The sequence below is a fragment of the Pinus tabuliformis genome, chromosome 5_1 (genome assembly GCF_031772625.1).
Source record: "Pinus tabuliformis cultivar Carrire ecotype Pingquan chromosome 5_1, CPIR1, whole genome shotgun sequence".
Classification (NCBI taxonomy): domain Eukaryota; kingdom Viridiplantae; phylum Streptophyta; class Pinopsida; order Pinales; family Pinaceae; genus Pinus; species Pinus tabuliformis.
Window position 1 is genome coordinate 966,075,527 of NC_142305.1, and position 17,201 is coordinate 966,092,727.

A 17,201-nucleotide genomic window follows, 5' to 3' on the forward strand; every position below is an offset into this window, starting at 1 on the left:
TAATGCAACAAGCGTATATCCAGTAAACTTATGATTTGGTTATTTGATCCTTAATGAGTGCATCAGAACGTTATTAACCATATGAACAGTAAAATAGAACAGATCATCACACACAAGAAGCACACATGAACACCATGATGTAAGGTGGAAACCCAATGTGGGTGAAAACCACCTGCTGCAAGTCGTCTCAATCTTCTTTTTAATAAGAAACTTCTTTATACAATAGTTCTGTACTGGTGCAGTCTTATACCAGTACACAGGCTTCTACCTACAGAAGGCTACAACCTTCTCTCGTTCTCCAGACTCTCCTGGAAGGGAGCTACAACCCCCTTAGCTCTTGTACTAGCTGATCCATTTACTAGTATGTAGGTGCCGGCCTACTGAATGCTCCAACCTTCACTCGTTTTCCAGCTGCTACTGGAAGGGAGCTGCCACCCCCTTAGCTCTTGTACTAGCTGATCCATTTACTAGTACGTAGGTGCCGGCCTACTGAATGCTCCAACCTTCACTCGTTTTCCAGCTGCTACTGGAAGGGAGCTGCCACCCCCTTAGCTCTTGTACTAGCTGATGTACTAGTACATAGGTGCCGACCTACAGAAGGCTACAACCTTCTCTTTCTTCCTCCAGGTACCACGTTTTATAAATTACTAGGTGCCGACCTATAGAAGGCTACAACCTTCTCTTTCTTCCTCCAGGTACCACGTTTCATAAATTTTCAGACTGGATACTCCTAAAGCACAACACCATAATCTAAAGGCCACGTTTCATCCAATTTTCATATTGGACCCATCAACAACATTGAAGCACAAAATCAATCACCACTGCAAAACACCCATCAACTACAACTGAAACAATGAAACCCTGTCAACAACACAATCACCGGAACACAGAACAGACAACAGAACTCTGCAACAATAACCAGATCCAACTGCAACTTCAAATATCATGTCTCATAATGTATACGCTACTATGATGAATCAAACCAGCGTACATACGCGCTTTCACCAAAGCCAACCCACGTACAGATCTGCAAATATTTACTCATAACTTTGCAGCTGTTCCAGACATCAGTCATACCCAGATCATAACATTCATACAATAAAACATGTGTCAATAATTCAGATCTAGTCTATCCATAATCAAACCATATAATGATAAAATATTCCAAGCCTTAAGATCTCGATCCATCGTTCATCATCATTCACATGGGTGCATCCTTGGTTTAGATCAATCACAACATCACAAACCCATAACCAGCATACTAGATCTCATACTTCATCAGATATTCATCACTTCTCAAAATTGTCTTTACCTAATGATCTTCTTCTCCTTTTATAGTCTTAGGCCTTACTCAATACCATGGTCAAAAACCATTTAGAACCAATACTAGGGACCCAATACCTGGTTTCAACACTTCAGACGCAATACCAAGGACCAAAACCATAGGTCTAAATACCATGGACCCAAAAATAAGCTTTCCCACATGTAAGCACTTTTCCGTGCATGAAAGTGCGTGCATACGCATACGCGACTTTTGATCAGCAATCCTGCGTGTATACGCGCCTTTGTATATAGTGAACCTGTGTGTATACCCTACTTGGTATATAGTGAACCTGCGTATATATGCGACTTGGTACGTTGTGAACCTGTGTATACCCTGCATATGTACGTGACTTGGTATATAGTGAACCTGCGTATATACTCTTCTTTCTTCATTCTTTGTAGTCTGATAATCAATTCTTTGCTACTGACCTGCTGCACTATAATATGTCATCTTGCCATCAAGGACAACACTTGTATCATAATGCCAACACTTTGAGTTTTTGGTGATGCCCTTCGGGCTAACCAACGCCCCAGCTACATTCCAGTCCTGCATGAACCACATCTTCCGCAATCACTTAAGGAAGTTTGTGTTGGTGTTCTTTGATGACATTCTCATTTACAACATGACTCGGGAGGAGAATCTCCAGCACATTGAGACAGTGTTGCGCATCTTGGAGGAACAACAGTTCTATGCCAAGCTCTCCAAGTGTGAGTTTGGGTTGACGGAGATGTTGTACTTGGGACACATCATAGGGGTGGACAGAGTGAGAGTCCAAGAGGAGAAGATCAGGGCCATTAGGGATTGGCCGGAGCCGAGGAAAGTGATAGAACTTCAGGGATTCATTGGCATTTGTACTTACTACCAGAAGTTCATCAAGAGTTTCACACAGTGTGCTGCACCCGTGACATATCTGATGAGGAAGGGGGCATTTAGTTGGTCGGATACAGTGCAGCGAGCCTTTGACAGGCTCAAGGAGGTTATGAGCAGCTGCCCAGTGCTTGTATTGCCAGATTTTTCATAACCATTTGTTTTGGAGTGTGATGTGTCGGGAGAGGGAATCAGCGCAGTGTTGATGCAGGGAGGTCACCCTATAGCCTTTGAGAGCCGGAAGCTCCTTCCATATGAGAGGTTGTATTCTATATACGACAAGGAGATGCTGGCCATTATGCATGAATTGGCCAAATTTCGACAATATTTAGTGGGTAACAGGTTCATGGTGAGGACTGATCACAACAGCCTCAGGTTCTTTTTGGAGCAGAAACAACTACAGGAGAGGCAGCAGAAGTGGATCAGTAAGATCTAAGCGTATGACTTTGACATTGAGTATGTCAAGGGTAAGAACAACGTGGTAGCAGATGCCCTTTCATGTAGACCAACCACGTTGTCTCTTATGAGCTTAGACATAGACTAGAGGGCTCGACTCTTAGTAGAGTACTCCAAGGACAGATTTGCATGTGAGATTCTGGATGGGCAGGTGGCGGATGACAGGTACAGGGTGATCGATGAGATCATCTACTATAGGGATCGGATCTTCTTGACTGAGGGATCTCAGCTCAAGAAAAAGATACTTCAGGCATCACATGATTCACCATTGGTCGGCCATCAGGGGTTTACCAAAATCTATAGGGCCATTAGAGAGAGGTTCTCATGGAAGGGCCTCAAGGAGGATGTACTCCAGCATATTCGGGAGTGCGAGGTTTGCCAGAGGAACAAGGGGGAGGTGAGCCATACCACAGGATTATTGCAGCCTCTTCCCATTCCGGAGGGGAAATGGGAGAGTATTTCGATGGACTTCATCATAGGGTTGCCCATGGTGCAGGGCAAGGATTGTATCTTTGTCGTCGTTGATCGACTGACAAAGTAAGCACATTTTTTCGCCATAACCGCACACTATACAGCAGCACAGGTGGCCGAGCTGTTCTTAAGAGAGGTCTTCAGGTTACATGGTCTTCCTAAGACCATCATCAGTGATAGGGACAACCGTTTCATGGGCGGGTTTTGGCAGGAGCTTTTCCGGTTGGTGGGGACGGAGTTGACACCGAGTACCAATTATCACCCACAGACGGACGAGTAGACGGAGATAGTTAACAAGTGGCTGGAGGGCTACTTGCGTAACTATGTCAGTGGGCAGCAGCAAGCATGGCTGAAGTGGCTGCATCTTGGGGAGTACTGCTACAACACTACACATCACATGTCCATTAGTATGTCACCATTCTATGCTTTGTATGGATATCATCCTTTATCTTTTGATGACGTGATGTTTGGTGCTAGCAAGGCTCCGAGAGCCAAGATTTGGATCTAAGAGAGTCAGGATATCCTCTGAGCTCTCAAGGATAATATGGCTACAGCGCAGAACCAGCAGAAGCTGTATGCTAACAGGGGTCAAGTGGAGAGACAACTTGAGGTAGGGGACTTGGTCTACCTACGATTACAGCCATATCGACAGTCGTCACTGAAGCATAAGGGAGTTGATAAGCTCAAGCCCGGCTTTTATGGGCCATACAGGGTGATATGCAGGAATGGACAGGTTGCGTATGAATTGGAGCTGCGCCAAGGCAGAAAGATTCATAACGTTTTTCATGTATCATGCCTGAAGAAGGCATTGGGGCAGCAGGTGACAGTGATAGATGAGCTTCCACCCACGGATGATGAGGGGCATTTGGTGTTGCAGCCAGAGGCTATTATTGATACCAGGGAGAGGCAGCTACGGAGCAGGATGGTCCGAGAATTCTTGGTGAGGTGGAAGAATTTACCGGATGAGGATGCCACTTGGGAGAGTGAGAAAATTTTGCAGCATCCATCACTTCAGTTGCTTGAGGACAAGCAACATTTTGCCGGGTGAGACTATAATATTCCTAATTAGCCATGGCTAATTGGAATATTCGATTTTGCTCAATTTTGCCTTCTATAGTTAGTTATAAATAAAAAAATGAGGAAGGGGGACATAACTCACTTTATGAATAAAGTCACTCCCTAGTAGCACAACGTTGTAACTTAAAAGGGGAGCCAAGGGGGCCCAAGGACTACGTAGAGAAGGGACCCACGCAGACACTTGGAGGGACTGCGCAGATGGAGAAGAAACACGTGGTAAGAGAGAGGCTACATTGGAGGAGGTGGGCCTTAGGGTTTTGAGAGAGGCCAACGCTATAAAGGAGAGAGGAGCATTCTCATTTTGATCATTCGATTATATTGCATTTGAGCTAGTCACTTCGACTTAGAGCACGCTGGCTGTTTAGCCTGTCTACAACACTGTTTAGTGCATCGAGTGTTTCCGTTCGGAGATCTCACCCTTAGCCCCGGGGGACTTCGAGTGCCTGCTCGGGCAAGGTAGTTCCATCAGTATTTTGCAAGAGGAGCGATTTCTGGAGTTGAGGAGGAGCTGATTATTTTGATGACTGCGCAGTCTTGAGACGGGAGGACACAGTTCTTTTGGGTAGGAGCTCTGGATTGGGTTTTTGTGGAGGATTTGAGCTGGGAGATTGAGCAAGGGATCAACCCTTGCATATTGGAGGATCTTGGCAGAGTTTCGGGCAGAGTTCTGGAGGTTTCTCTTTAGGAGCAGAGCAGAGCCTTGAGCGATTGTGTAGATCCCCAAGAGGGTGACTTTCCGGGGTTAGCAATTTTAGAAAAGCTTTTTGGGCTTTTCTGTGTTTATTGAGCAGAGGCTGATTCCAGAGTTTCAACATTTTTTGAGGAGGGGAACAACCCCAAATCCTCATTTGATTTCAGCAGTAGCAGCAGCACAACAGTTCTCTGGCAGTTTGGACGCAGTTTAGAGAGAGGCCATTTCCTTACCATTCTGAGTGTATTTCTTCATTTGCCTTGTGCAAGTCGAGGTACTATCCTTTTGATTACCTCTTTTACTTTTTCCATTACTCAGTATAATAAAATGGCTTAGCATTTTTCTCTGCATTTCTCGAGTATCTGCTTATTTTCTATGTATACATTGTTGTATGTTGCACTATTGTTATTTTGGTTGGAGTTTCCTTGTGTTTGAGGGATATCTTTGGTAAGGGATATTACAAAGAGACATAAAGAAGCTTGGGAAGAACGAGTGTGTACTTTTTGGACTTCTCGGGCAGTGGAATCAGAAATGCATTTCATTTTGGAATGTGATGCTTTTAGAGATATGAGGGACAATTATGACAATATGTTAGCATCAATTCCTTGGCATTGTCTTTTCAATGAGGGCACTGTTAGAAGGTTGGATCATCTCATCATCAATTTGAGTAAGAAAATGATTGAATTACAAAAGACAAAAAACAGGGAGGTTGGTAGTCCCATAGACTATTTTTAATCTCGTGGACGTTAAAATATCATTCATTCATATGATAATTTATTTTGAAAAATCATCTTATTTCGTGCCAAATATCCCAACAAACAATAAGTGGTAGAGCTTTGAAAAAATTGGTGTCGAAAGATATTAGCCAAAACCTCCACCTTGAATCAATTATCTTATTAAAAGAAAACCATTAAAAAATGAGTTGTCTATAGTGGCACATTTTGGAAGCTTTTCCGGTCTAATTTCTCTAAAATCTGGCAAGAATTTATTGAAATCACAAGCTTGATGGGTAACCCCTACACAATCGAAGTGCCCTAGGTGTTTTTCAGGGTGCTCAATCCATATGTACAGTAAAAAAAACTAGTTTAAATAACACAAATCAAGATTTCACCTCAAATTTTCCCTACGAATTACAACGCTGGAAAGTCTAAAAAATTCGCTTTAAAGACAACCCTTTAAAAAACAACCACCCATTGTATGTTCTGAACCACACTCGCTGGTTCGAAACGTGTAGACAAAATTTTTCTGATGTGATTTTTCCAAAAATATTTTTATAATATCTATTTAAATATTTTTTTATTCCCTTGTGATAAATTGGTAGAGGTATTTCTATGGCATTTTTATTCGTAAATTATATTTGTGAAATCATTTACTCTTAAAATGCATAAACCTAGTTTACTTAAAAAATTAACAGTGCAACCCATACACTTAGAGACATTGACATTGAGGGCAGATCGACAACACCGCGATCAATTCACAAACAACGCTGACTAAAACTGAGGGCAGGTAGACCACTCGAATCACCCCAAGTAACTTGCAACAGACAATTGCTTGCAAAGTTCAAAACTATGTTTACGCTGGTCAAAGCCAAAGTCGGAGGTCGTCGCCCGGACAGGCAGAACCATGCGTAGAGTTCTACCCATGGAGACAGGCAGAACAAAAGCACGGTGGTGATTTGAACGGAGGAATTTTCAACGGAGCAGAACAGAGGAGGGAGTGTAGGCAGATCCAGACATCTTTCTCATTCGTAAAAGAAGAGGAGCGGGCATCAGCAATAATGCACGACTTTTGCTTCACAATTCCTTATGGCCTGGCGGTTATCATAGGAGGGGTGGTGGGATATGTCAGAAAAGGAAGCGTAAATTCCTTGGCTGGAGGTTTGGGAACGGGGTTGTTATTATTGCTTGCAGGGCAAATGAGCCTCAGAGCCTTCGAAAAACGCCGCAATTCATATTTCGCCATCTTCCTTCAGACAGGTTACTTCTTTTTTCACCATTTCTCCTCTCTTCCCCGTTATATGTAAGTGTATGTGCGTTTGTTGCCATCTAATCTGCAATTTTAAAAGAATGTTTCAATTGTTTTTGAAGGGTATTTGCGAATAATCAAAACCATCTTCAGCATATAGCTAATTGTTAATGTGCTTGTGGGTTCAGATCCAATCGTTTCTGTTTAACATGGCTTAGATTTACCATACTAACCCGAAATTCATATCTTGATTTATGGGCATTGGAAAAGAGGGCATCTCTTATATTTCTCTAGCGCGATGTTAATTCTGAAGCTTTTGAGTGGGTTTTGAATTATAGTTATATTGTTGATTAATGTGTTTGTCTTAATGCTATAGTCTAAGTCATCATTTTTCATTGTTTCTGCTGTGCTCGAGTTGAATACTGGTTTTCCAACGACAGTTACGTGCCCCTTCCCCAGGATTAAATCTGATTTTGACCGAGAAACAAAACAACACATGGGATAGGAAAGGTTCATGATTGGGGCTATGCCAACGGATGATATTCTTCTGTCATTGCTAAAAGAGAACTTTGAGTTCAAGTTGATCTGTAGTGGCATTCTTGTGAATATTCAGAAAGTATAAATTCATCAAAGTTCCTTTTGAGCTTTAAAAAAAGCTTCATTAGAGTTCCTTTTGAGCTTAAAATGTTTAAAGAACATCTTCCAGGGGATATTTTTTACTTGCTTTTCTTGACTTAAGGTCTGCCTCCATAATAGGTAATTTTCTTTGGTATGCTGATTTATTGCCACAGCCCATTGATTTTGGTAGTATTAGCTATAAAATTCCAGCCCTGAGATACAGGTGTCACTTCAACTTTGTAACATATTTAAAGAAAAAACAGAGCTTAAACATTTTAGCGTGCAAATAGTAGCTACTGTTTACAGTCAACCATGTATTGCTCCATTCAAATAAAATATACATTAAAGCACCGTTCACATGACCAAGAAAGGCTTGCCCCTATTAAGCATTTGTGATGTGCATCCACAGAGGAATAACATTTCTGAGCTGTTGAAAACTTGTTACATGCATTCAACTGGCATTCATAGCATATTTGTGGCTATGGGTGCTGAACTTATAGTAGATTGTGAATATATCCCTGGGATGACTCATAGCCATCACGTTATGGTAGTTTTGGTGGTAGAAAGTTGCAAGCATCATCTTGGCAAACAATGTTTTAAAAGCAAAGCATTGTGAAAAACGATGAGAAATGGAACATACTAATTTTACCTGATTGTTTTGTACATATAATAGTTGATTTGATCTTAGTTCTGGTTAGCCTGGGTTAATCTTTGTGCACACTTCAATGAGTCATGCATTACTACCTATTTGCCTACTTATGTATTTTGAGATTTATGAGAAATTCACATGAGTAGGGAATATGAATGGCATACAAATTACTTATTGGCAAATGCCATGAATATAGCTTAGTGCTAAAATATTTATTTAGGAAGAGTGTATATATTATGAACTTAAGCTGATAACTGCTAATAAACCGTCTGGAAAAAATGCTGTTATGATTGAAAGAGAGCCCTGTATCTGAAATCTATGCTGAAAATTGGAGAATTTACAGCTGAAACTAAACGCATGAGTTTTCTGGACCAGAATTGGACAACTAATGTTCTAAACTGAAATATGAAATATTGTCAGCCAAGAGTACAATGAAATAGACTTATACAGTTGCTTTTTGTTATTTTTGTCAAGTATCCTTCACTATAGAGGTATGGATGCTAACTCAGGTCTAGACCCAAGGCAGTATTCATAGAGTGAAAGAGCACTCAACCAATGTTTGACTGCGAGTTAAAGTGTGGCCTTCAGTGTACTTGAATATTAGATAGGAAACGATAGCCTCTATCGAGAAATATAAAACAGAAAAGGCCACGTGCAAAAAGATTGACGTTGAGATAGGGAGAAGGAAAGACCTTGCATTTGTAAGCAACCCTAGTTTTGAAGGCTTCATCACTAAACCATATCTTAGGGATTCCTTTAGATATGTTGCTCTAGTTTACAAGAAACCTGCACTAGAAAGGAATATGAGTGATGGGTTTTATGCACCCACTTCCACTCTTGCCACTGGGCCCAATCGACCATTGATAGCTATTGGAAGAAACAATACAAGGAATCAACTTTTGATTCTTGAATATGTGGCTAGATCTTGGTATGATGTAGATCTCTTTCAATGCTTGTAAATCACCTTATTACCAACCTGTGTTAGATGCCATAGACACTGCTAGTTGTTAATTTTTAGTACCTTGGAAAGTGTGTCCAAGTCTTTGGCACACGTGGTAGAAGAAGGTACAGTCGCATGTGCAAAAAGAGAGCAGTTCAGTAAAGGAGCTGTTGGAATATGTCTGTACTGCAGTAGAAGGTGCAACAATGAAGATGTTGTAGCTTTCAATCAAGATAAGGATGTCTGTTAAAATTGGCAACTAGGGCCAAACTCCATGTGGGTCATCTTATTAATGGCAGCTGATATTTTTCTTGGATCCCTCTCATCGAGAGGTGTAGGATTGATCTAAAGATCATCCGATTCCGATAAGTATTCAAGGAGATATGAATTTATTTGTGTTATGGGACAATTTGTCAAGGTTGGCCAGCAACCAAATAAACCCCACATGTGCTCAACGTTTTAGTATAAATAGAGGTGCCTTGAAAGTCATTTGGACACACACTTGGGATCTCTTCCTCTCTACTTGTCTTTGGGTTTTAGTGGGAGGAGAGATCCTAAGGGATTACGCTGCCCTAATGGAGAAGCCCTAAATCAGCCTCTATGCAGTCCTAGGAGGAGACACCTCTACGCATTCAAGAAGGGTTCTATACACTGTCTTAATGGAGATAAAATGCCCTAGCTGCAGTCCAATCTAGGAGCTCAAGTTGCTGTCCAAGCATGCCCTAATCAGTTGTCAAGGAAGGGCTAATGCTGCCCTATACTCAGTCCTAATGGGAGGTTCAATACTGCCCTAGCCGCAGTCCTAAAGAGGGTGGTTTAAGCCGCAGTCCAAGAGAGGAGAAACCTGCCCTAACCTGCTCCTATACGCAGCCCTAGCTTGCCCTAACTTGTTGTCTAAAAGAATGCCCTAACAGCAGTCTACAAAGGCTACTTAGCGGCAGCAAGAAGGGAGCTGTTTAGAGGATCGTCTATACGCAGCAAGGTAAGACCTTAATACTGTTTTTGGAAGGGCTTAGGACAGCCGTTAGAGGCAGCAACAAGGAGACTTAGCTGCAGTCTATACATAGCCAAACACAGTCCAAAGATGATGACTGGATGCCCTAGCCGCAGCGAGAAGAGACAGCAAGGTAATGTCACTTCAGGATAGCATGGAGAGCTTAGTTCAGAGGACAAGTTGCTATGGAAGTGTGGATTAGTTTGAGGGCTGTTTGAGGCTGCAAACAGGTCCTGAACAGGGCTGTCTCAAGGATCAAGGAGTTGTGTAGGGCTGTTAAGACCAAGCCCAAATCAAGATAGTTTGGACTGCAATCAACGGGTTTTGAAGTGAGCTGTAGATGACAGCTATACTGTGATAGGCAGCAGGCCTTATCACCTCAAACAAGAGACAACGTGGATAGGCTTGGGGAAGATCTGTGCACAGTATGTACTATGTACAATAGCATAATGATGTGATAGGGGGCAGCATGATGAAGTCATATGGTGCTGTATGGTGCAGCCTTGGGACAGCAATGAAGCTTGAAGCAAACGGGACAGCAATATGGCAACCATGGAATGGCAATATCACTAACAGTGGGACAGCAGTATGGTACATGGGACAGCAGTGGCAGCATGAGGTCCAGCAATGTGATGATGAGTGCAGCATGGTGCAGCACAATGATAGGTGAAGGAGTCACCTTGGAGAATCAGTTGAAGCAGCATGTCTTCAACCGATCTCATGTAGAGATGATCTATTCTCTTATCTAGAAAGTCTAAGTGTTGATTTTTGTTGTAAATGTACTATCTCTCTCTCTCTCTCTCTCTCTCTCTCTGCTGAACTATTGAAGACATATAAGAAGAATTGATCAAGGGTTTCTCCACATTGGGGTTTGTCCGTGGCTAGCGCCACATCTTGTGTCCTCTTGTCTTGGCTTGTCTTCTGCGATGTATATTTATGTTCTATCTGCAGTTTACTTTAATGATGATGTGATTGCTAATCCGGAAAAGATATTGAGCTAACTGTGAAAAATTGAAATAAATTGCTCTAGCATAGAACATACCTAAAATTAACATGGTATCATAGCTTAAAGTGAAGACAATGGCCAAGCAAGAGTGAAAGAGCAATCACCGAAGACAGTTGGGAAAGGACAAAAGGATCAATGTGTTCCTCATCCCTCTTCAGATTCACCAAGGGTGAAGTCGAAGCAGAGAATATTATTAGAGTGGCGTAGCGGAAGTTTCTGATGGCCTACCTAAAGATCACTTCAATGGGAAGTCTAGATCTAAGGGTGGAAGGAAAGGCAGATGCCTTGGTTGTAATAAGTTTGACCATTATGCGAAGGAGTGTCCGAGGTAGGGACACATCACTTGATGATGATAACAATCATTCCAGGGACATCTTCAATGATCAAAGGAATGACAGGTAATGCAGGTCATCAAGGAAACGACCAACTCTTCAGAGAAAGCAAGAAACCCCAGGTATGAAGAATCAAATGTTGTTTATGATAAAGATAAAGAAGCGTTATCTTTTATTGGCCCTCTCCTTCAGATTCTTTGGGAATCTGGCTTATTGATTGTAGTGCTTCAAGGCACCTCGGATCGAAGGGTGCTCTCTCGAATTTGGTAGAGATGGAAACAACCGTGGAATTATACTTGGAGTCGATGCCACCTATCCCAGAAAGGGTAGGGAATGTTACCCCTCAATTGAATGAGGGTAACTCGATTCTTTTACAAGAATCTCTTTTATGTACCTGATCGCAAGAAGAACTTGGTGTCCATTTCGGCAATGGAAGTCAAAGGTTTCAGGGTGGCATTCATCGATGGAAAGGTACGTGTTTGAAAATAGAATTTTCAAAAGATGCTTTTTCTCATGGGTTCAGGGTTGGCAATTTGTATCAAATTGCAGGATGGTCCATTGGGGATCATGTCAATTGACATATCTCATCTATAACATTGGAGGTCTACTTATGGGGCCCTACCCGATGTGAGTTAGATGGTGACAGGGATGCTTGAATTCAATAAGAGCATGAAGGTACATGTTTGAGATGTACCGAAGGAAAATCCTACAAGGGGACCATTCCCCTCATGTAGCAGGTCCATAGGTTTGGAACAACTCGAGGAGTTTGAGATTCATGATCGGGAATCTCATGTATACAGGTGGAAGAAAGCCCTCTATGGCTTGAAGCAAAACACCCTGGGCATAGTATGAGAGGATTGATAGCTGTCTGATGAAGCTGAGATTCACTAGGAGTGAAGCTGATCCAAACCATTGCTCGAAGGTTGTGGATGATAGACCTCTCATACCGACACCTTTTGAGGACGACCTATTTATGACAGCTGCAGACCCTCTTATTTGTAGAAGTAAGAGGGAGTTGGATTCCGGATGTGGAATGGTAAATTGCAAGCTCGTGACTACCTTGAGGATTTAACTTTCAGAAGTTGTATGGTAGTGATTCCGGACTAGATTTGGGAAATGCCTTTGAGTTTCATAAACTCATTTGCATTGATGTTCTTGGTGAACTCCGTTCGGATATATGTTTTGCAGTTAGCAATGAGCATGGTCAGCTCATATTTGGTTGAGCCTCACTGGATTGGTGCCAAGAATTTTCTGAGATATCTTCGGGGCACAATCTCTAATGGATTGAAATACATTGCTGGAAATATGAAGCTGCATGATTATTCAAATGCTGACTGGGCAGGCAGTGTGGACTCGTGGAGGATCACTACAACACTTCTCAGTGTTGGTTCTTTTTGGGTTTTGCTTCGATATCATGGATGAGCAGGAAGCAGAAGTCGGTTACTATAAGCACCGCCGAGACTGAATACATAGCCACGAGTATGATCTCGTATGAAGCTGCCTGGTTGTGGAAGCTCTTCAGTGAGCTGTTTGTACACATGATGAATACCACCATGATCCTTTGAGGCAACTAGGGGGGATTCGATTGTTGAGGAATCCCATATTCGATGATTGCTCCAGCAGATAGACATCAGATACTACCTTATCTGGGATATGGTATGTCGATGAGCGGGGAGGCTCCATCGCATTGAGACTGATGTACAGGTCGCAGACATTTTGTCAAAGCCCTGGGAAAGGTCAAATCTGTGACTTTTCCGAACGACTTGGAGTCGTTGAGAGACCTTCTTTAAGGGTCTTGCATGTTGCATGCATTGAGCTCTGGGAGCTTTGGGGGGCTTGGGGTACTTACTGGAGCGACATACGACCATAGCGCGACTCACCCTTCCTTGGTGGTGCGTTATGTACAAGGTGAAAGGTTCAACCTTCCCCTGTGATACCCCGTGGTGACTTTGGGACAAGATGATTAGTTCTCCTGTGGGCCAAGATGATTAGTTCTCCTGTGGCGACTGTTGGACAGGATGATTCGTTCTCCTATGGGACAGCATGATTAGTTCTCTTGTCAAGGCATCCTACCCATGCGGCCTGGGACTCATGGGAAGTACCTCTCATCTGATCAATGAGCAGGGAAATGGGGTTAGGGACCATAGTAGTACTATCGATGGAAGCATCGTTGTATCTACTGTACTCCTTATGCTATGATGACCTCCATTAATCTGGGATCAATGAAACTGATCTGGGATCAATATGAGTGGTTTGAGACACTCTCTTGTGATATTGATCTGGGATCAATGGAATTGACTTCGGGTCAGTAGAGAATGGTCTGAGACATTCTCGATCAATTCTTCTTCTTCATGGTTTAGCAGAGCAGAACAGAGCAGAGGAGAGCAGAGCTCAGCAAAGCACAACAGAGCAGAGCTCAACAAAGCACAACAGAGCGGTGCAGGGCATTGATGGAAGAGATAGTACAGTTGGACATATGGATAAGCGGATGGAGTTCTCCCTAGTTGAGAGGGAGTGTTAAAATTGGCAACTAGGGGCAAACTCCATGTGGGTCATCTTATTAATGGCAGCTGATGTTTTCCTTGGATCCCTCTCATTGAGAGGTGTAGGATTGATCTAAATATCATCCGATTCCGATAAGTATTCAAGGCGATATGAATTTATTAGTGTTATTGGACAATTCGTCAAGGTCGGCCAGCGACCAAATAAACCCCACATGTGCTCAATGTTTTAGTATAAATAGAGGTGCCTTGAAAGTCATTTGGACACACACTTGGGATCTCTTCCTCTCTACTTGTCTTTGGGTTTAGGTGGGAGAAGAGATCCTAAGGGATTACGCTGCCCTAATGGAGAAGCCCTAAATCATCCTCTACGTAGTCCTAGGAGGAGACATCTCTATGCATTCAAGAAGGGTTCTATATGCTGTCTTAATGGAGATAAAATGCCCTAGCCGCAGTCCAATCTAGGAGCTCAAGTTGCTGTCCAAGCATGCCCTAATCAATTGTCAAGGAAGGGCTAATGCTGCCCTATACTCAGTCCTAATGAGAGGTTCAATACTGCCCTAGCCGTAGTCCTAAAGAGGGTGGTTTAAGCCGCAGTCCAAGAGAGGAGAAACTTGCCCTATATGCTACCCTAACCTGCTCCTATACGCAGCCCTAGCTTGCCCTAACTCGTTGTCTAAAAGAATGCCCTAACAACAGTCTACAAAGGCTACTTAGCCGCAGCAAGAAGGGAGTTGTTTAGAGGATCATCTATATGCAGCAAGGTAAGACCTTAACACTGTTTTTGGAAGGGCTTAGGACAGCCCTTAGACACAACAACAAGGAGACTTAGCCGCAGTCTATACATAGCCAAACGCAGTCCAAAGATGATGACTAGATGCCCTAGCCGCAGCAAGAAGAGACAACAAGGTAATGTCACTTCAGGACAACATGGAGAGCTTAGTTAAGAGGACAAGTTGCTGTGGAAGTGTGGATTAGTTTGAGGGCTGTTTGAGGGTGCAAACAGGTCCTGAACAGGGCTGTCTCAAGGATCAAGGAGCTGTGTGTAGGGTTGTTAAGACCAAGCCCAAATCAAGATAGTTTGGACTGCAATCAAGGGGTTTTGAAGTGAGTTGTAGATGACAACTATACTGTGATAGGCAGTAGGCCTTATGACCTCAAACAAGAGACAACGTGGATAGGCTTGGGGTAGATTTGTGCACAATATGTACAGTAGCATAATGATGTGATAGGTGGCAGCATGATGAAGGCATGTGGTGCTGTATGGTGCAGCCTTGGGACAACAATGAAGCTTGATGGAGCAAGCAAACGGGACAACAATATGGCAACCATGGCATGGCAACATCACTAACAGTGGGACAACAATATGGTACATGGGACAACAGTGGCAACATGAGGTCCAACAATGTGATGATGAATGCAACATGGTGCAGCATGATGACGAGATGCAACACAATGATAGGTGAAGGAGTCACCTTGGAGAATTAGTTGAAGCAGCATGTCTTCAATTTATCTCATGTAGAGATGATCTATTCTCTTATCTAGAAAGTCTAAGTGTTGACTTCTGTTGTAAATGCACTATCTCTCTCTCTCTCTCTCTCTCTCTGTTGAACTTTTGAAGAAATATAAGAAGAATTGATCAAGGGTTTCCCCACATTGGGGTTTGTCTCTGGTTGCCACATCTTGTGTCCTCTTGTCTTGGCTTGTCTTCTACGATTTATATTTATGTTCTATCTGCAGTTTACTTTAATGCTGATGTGATTGCTAATCTGGAAAAGGTATTGAGCTAACTATGAAAATTGAAATACATTGCTCTAACATAGAACATACCTAAAATTAACAAGGCCACACTTCTTCATTCCAGATTTAACAAATCTAGGCACTTTAGTTACTGCAACATGGCATTCTCGGTGGATTCGTCCAACATTGGTTTTCGTGTAGTATGATGTTCTATAGATGAGGGCACAACAATAAAGTAGATTAGAGGGCGCACCACTACTTTTATGCAGTGTTCCATTGGAAGGCATCTTGTAGGGTTGGAGGTGTGCTTCCCACATGCCTCGAACAGGGGGGGTGCTTGGCGAAATGTTTTATCATGCCCTCCATATGAAACTTGGGAAAATGAACAAATGGATGTTTTGATAAGGTGTGTTAATTTCTTGAAGGCTCTGCAGCTGATTTAGTTTTCATTAAGTGTTCACACATGCATGTTCTTAAAAATTAAATACACAGAACCTGTTATTAGGACCAGACTGAACTGGTTTGTGCTGTCCGGTCTGGCTGTTTTCAGCCCTAAACCGGTTGGTACTGGTGCAACGGACCGGAAATGGCGAGTTCGGTACTGAACCGGCTGGTTCTGTGTAGCCGCTTAACAACTTGTGTGGGGCCCATTCAAGCGAATTTATTTTTATTTTTGTTTTTAAATATTTTTCTTAGTTGGGGCTTCAGGGTGTGAACTTTCTGATCAAATACAAACCAAGAAGAGAACCATTTGGAGCAAAAATGGTTGAATGACATGGTTTATGTTCAGTACAACCTCAGGTTGAGGCAAAACTAGTTGCTGAACAAGACACCTAAATCAAGCAACATAACTTTGGATGACTTTGATCCATCATCAGAGTGGGTTGTGGAGACCCAGGAACCAGCATTTGACAATGAAGATCTTTCTTGGATGGACTTGGACCCACTTCTAGCTCCACCTTCAGGGCCAGGGGAATCAAGTCAAAATCCCACTATAGATCCTCAGTCTGCTACTGCTAATTCTGAGGATGAAGATGAGGGGGAGGTTGAGGATGTTGATTCTGATTAGTAATTTAGTACTAATAGTATTGTAGTTTGATGTATCAGAGGCCATTTAGAGTCTGTATCTTGATGTATTTTGTTTCAGACATGTATTGCACTAAGTGCTATTTTGGTATTATCATATTATGCACTCTTGCTATATAAATGTTTTTTTTTTTCATATTTGTGTATAAATGGTTTGAATTTATATGGATGCACATGAATATATATGTTTTTCTTTAAAATTTGAATATTTATGTATTTTTGCTCAACTGTTTTTTTGGTCCGGTTTTTTTTTACTGGTTTCCATCTGGTACTGACCAGTTCCCGGTCCAAAGGGTTGACTGGTTCGACGATCAGTCCGGTTCTGATAACTATGCTTTAACCAGATTTGCAGGAGAAAATTTAACAGAACCACACACACAAAACTGGCACAGTGTGTATTGTGGAAACAGCAAGTGGAAAAACCAAGAAGAGTGTTTTTCTTATTCAGTTGGAGAGAGAAATCTGAAAACGAAATTACAGAACA

The 17,201-nt window shown here is 42.3% G+C and overlaps 1 protein-coding gene across 2 annotated transcripts in view; it reads left to right on the forward strand.

The window, feature by feature from the left end:
* Positions 1-6,345: 6,345 nt before the first annotated feature.
* Positions 6,346-17,201, forward strand: part of LOC149167978 (protein FATTY ACID EXPORT 5-like) — a 147,770-nt gene continuing 136,914 nt past the window's right edge. The window contains exon 1 of one of the 2 annotated variants that reach the window (XM_089433279.1): positions 6,346-6,862. In XM_089433279.1, coding sequence (XP_089289405.1) covers positions 6,664-6,862 — 199 coding nt within the window. In that variant the 5' untranslated portion in view covers positions 6,346-6,663. The remainder of the gene's footprint in view (positions 6,863-17,201) is intronic. The other variant, XM_089433278.1, reaches the window with a different exon arrangement.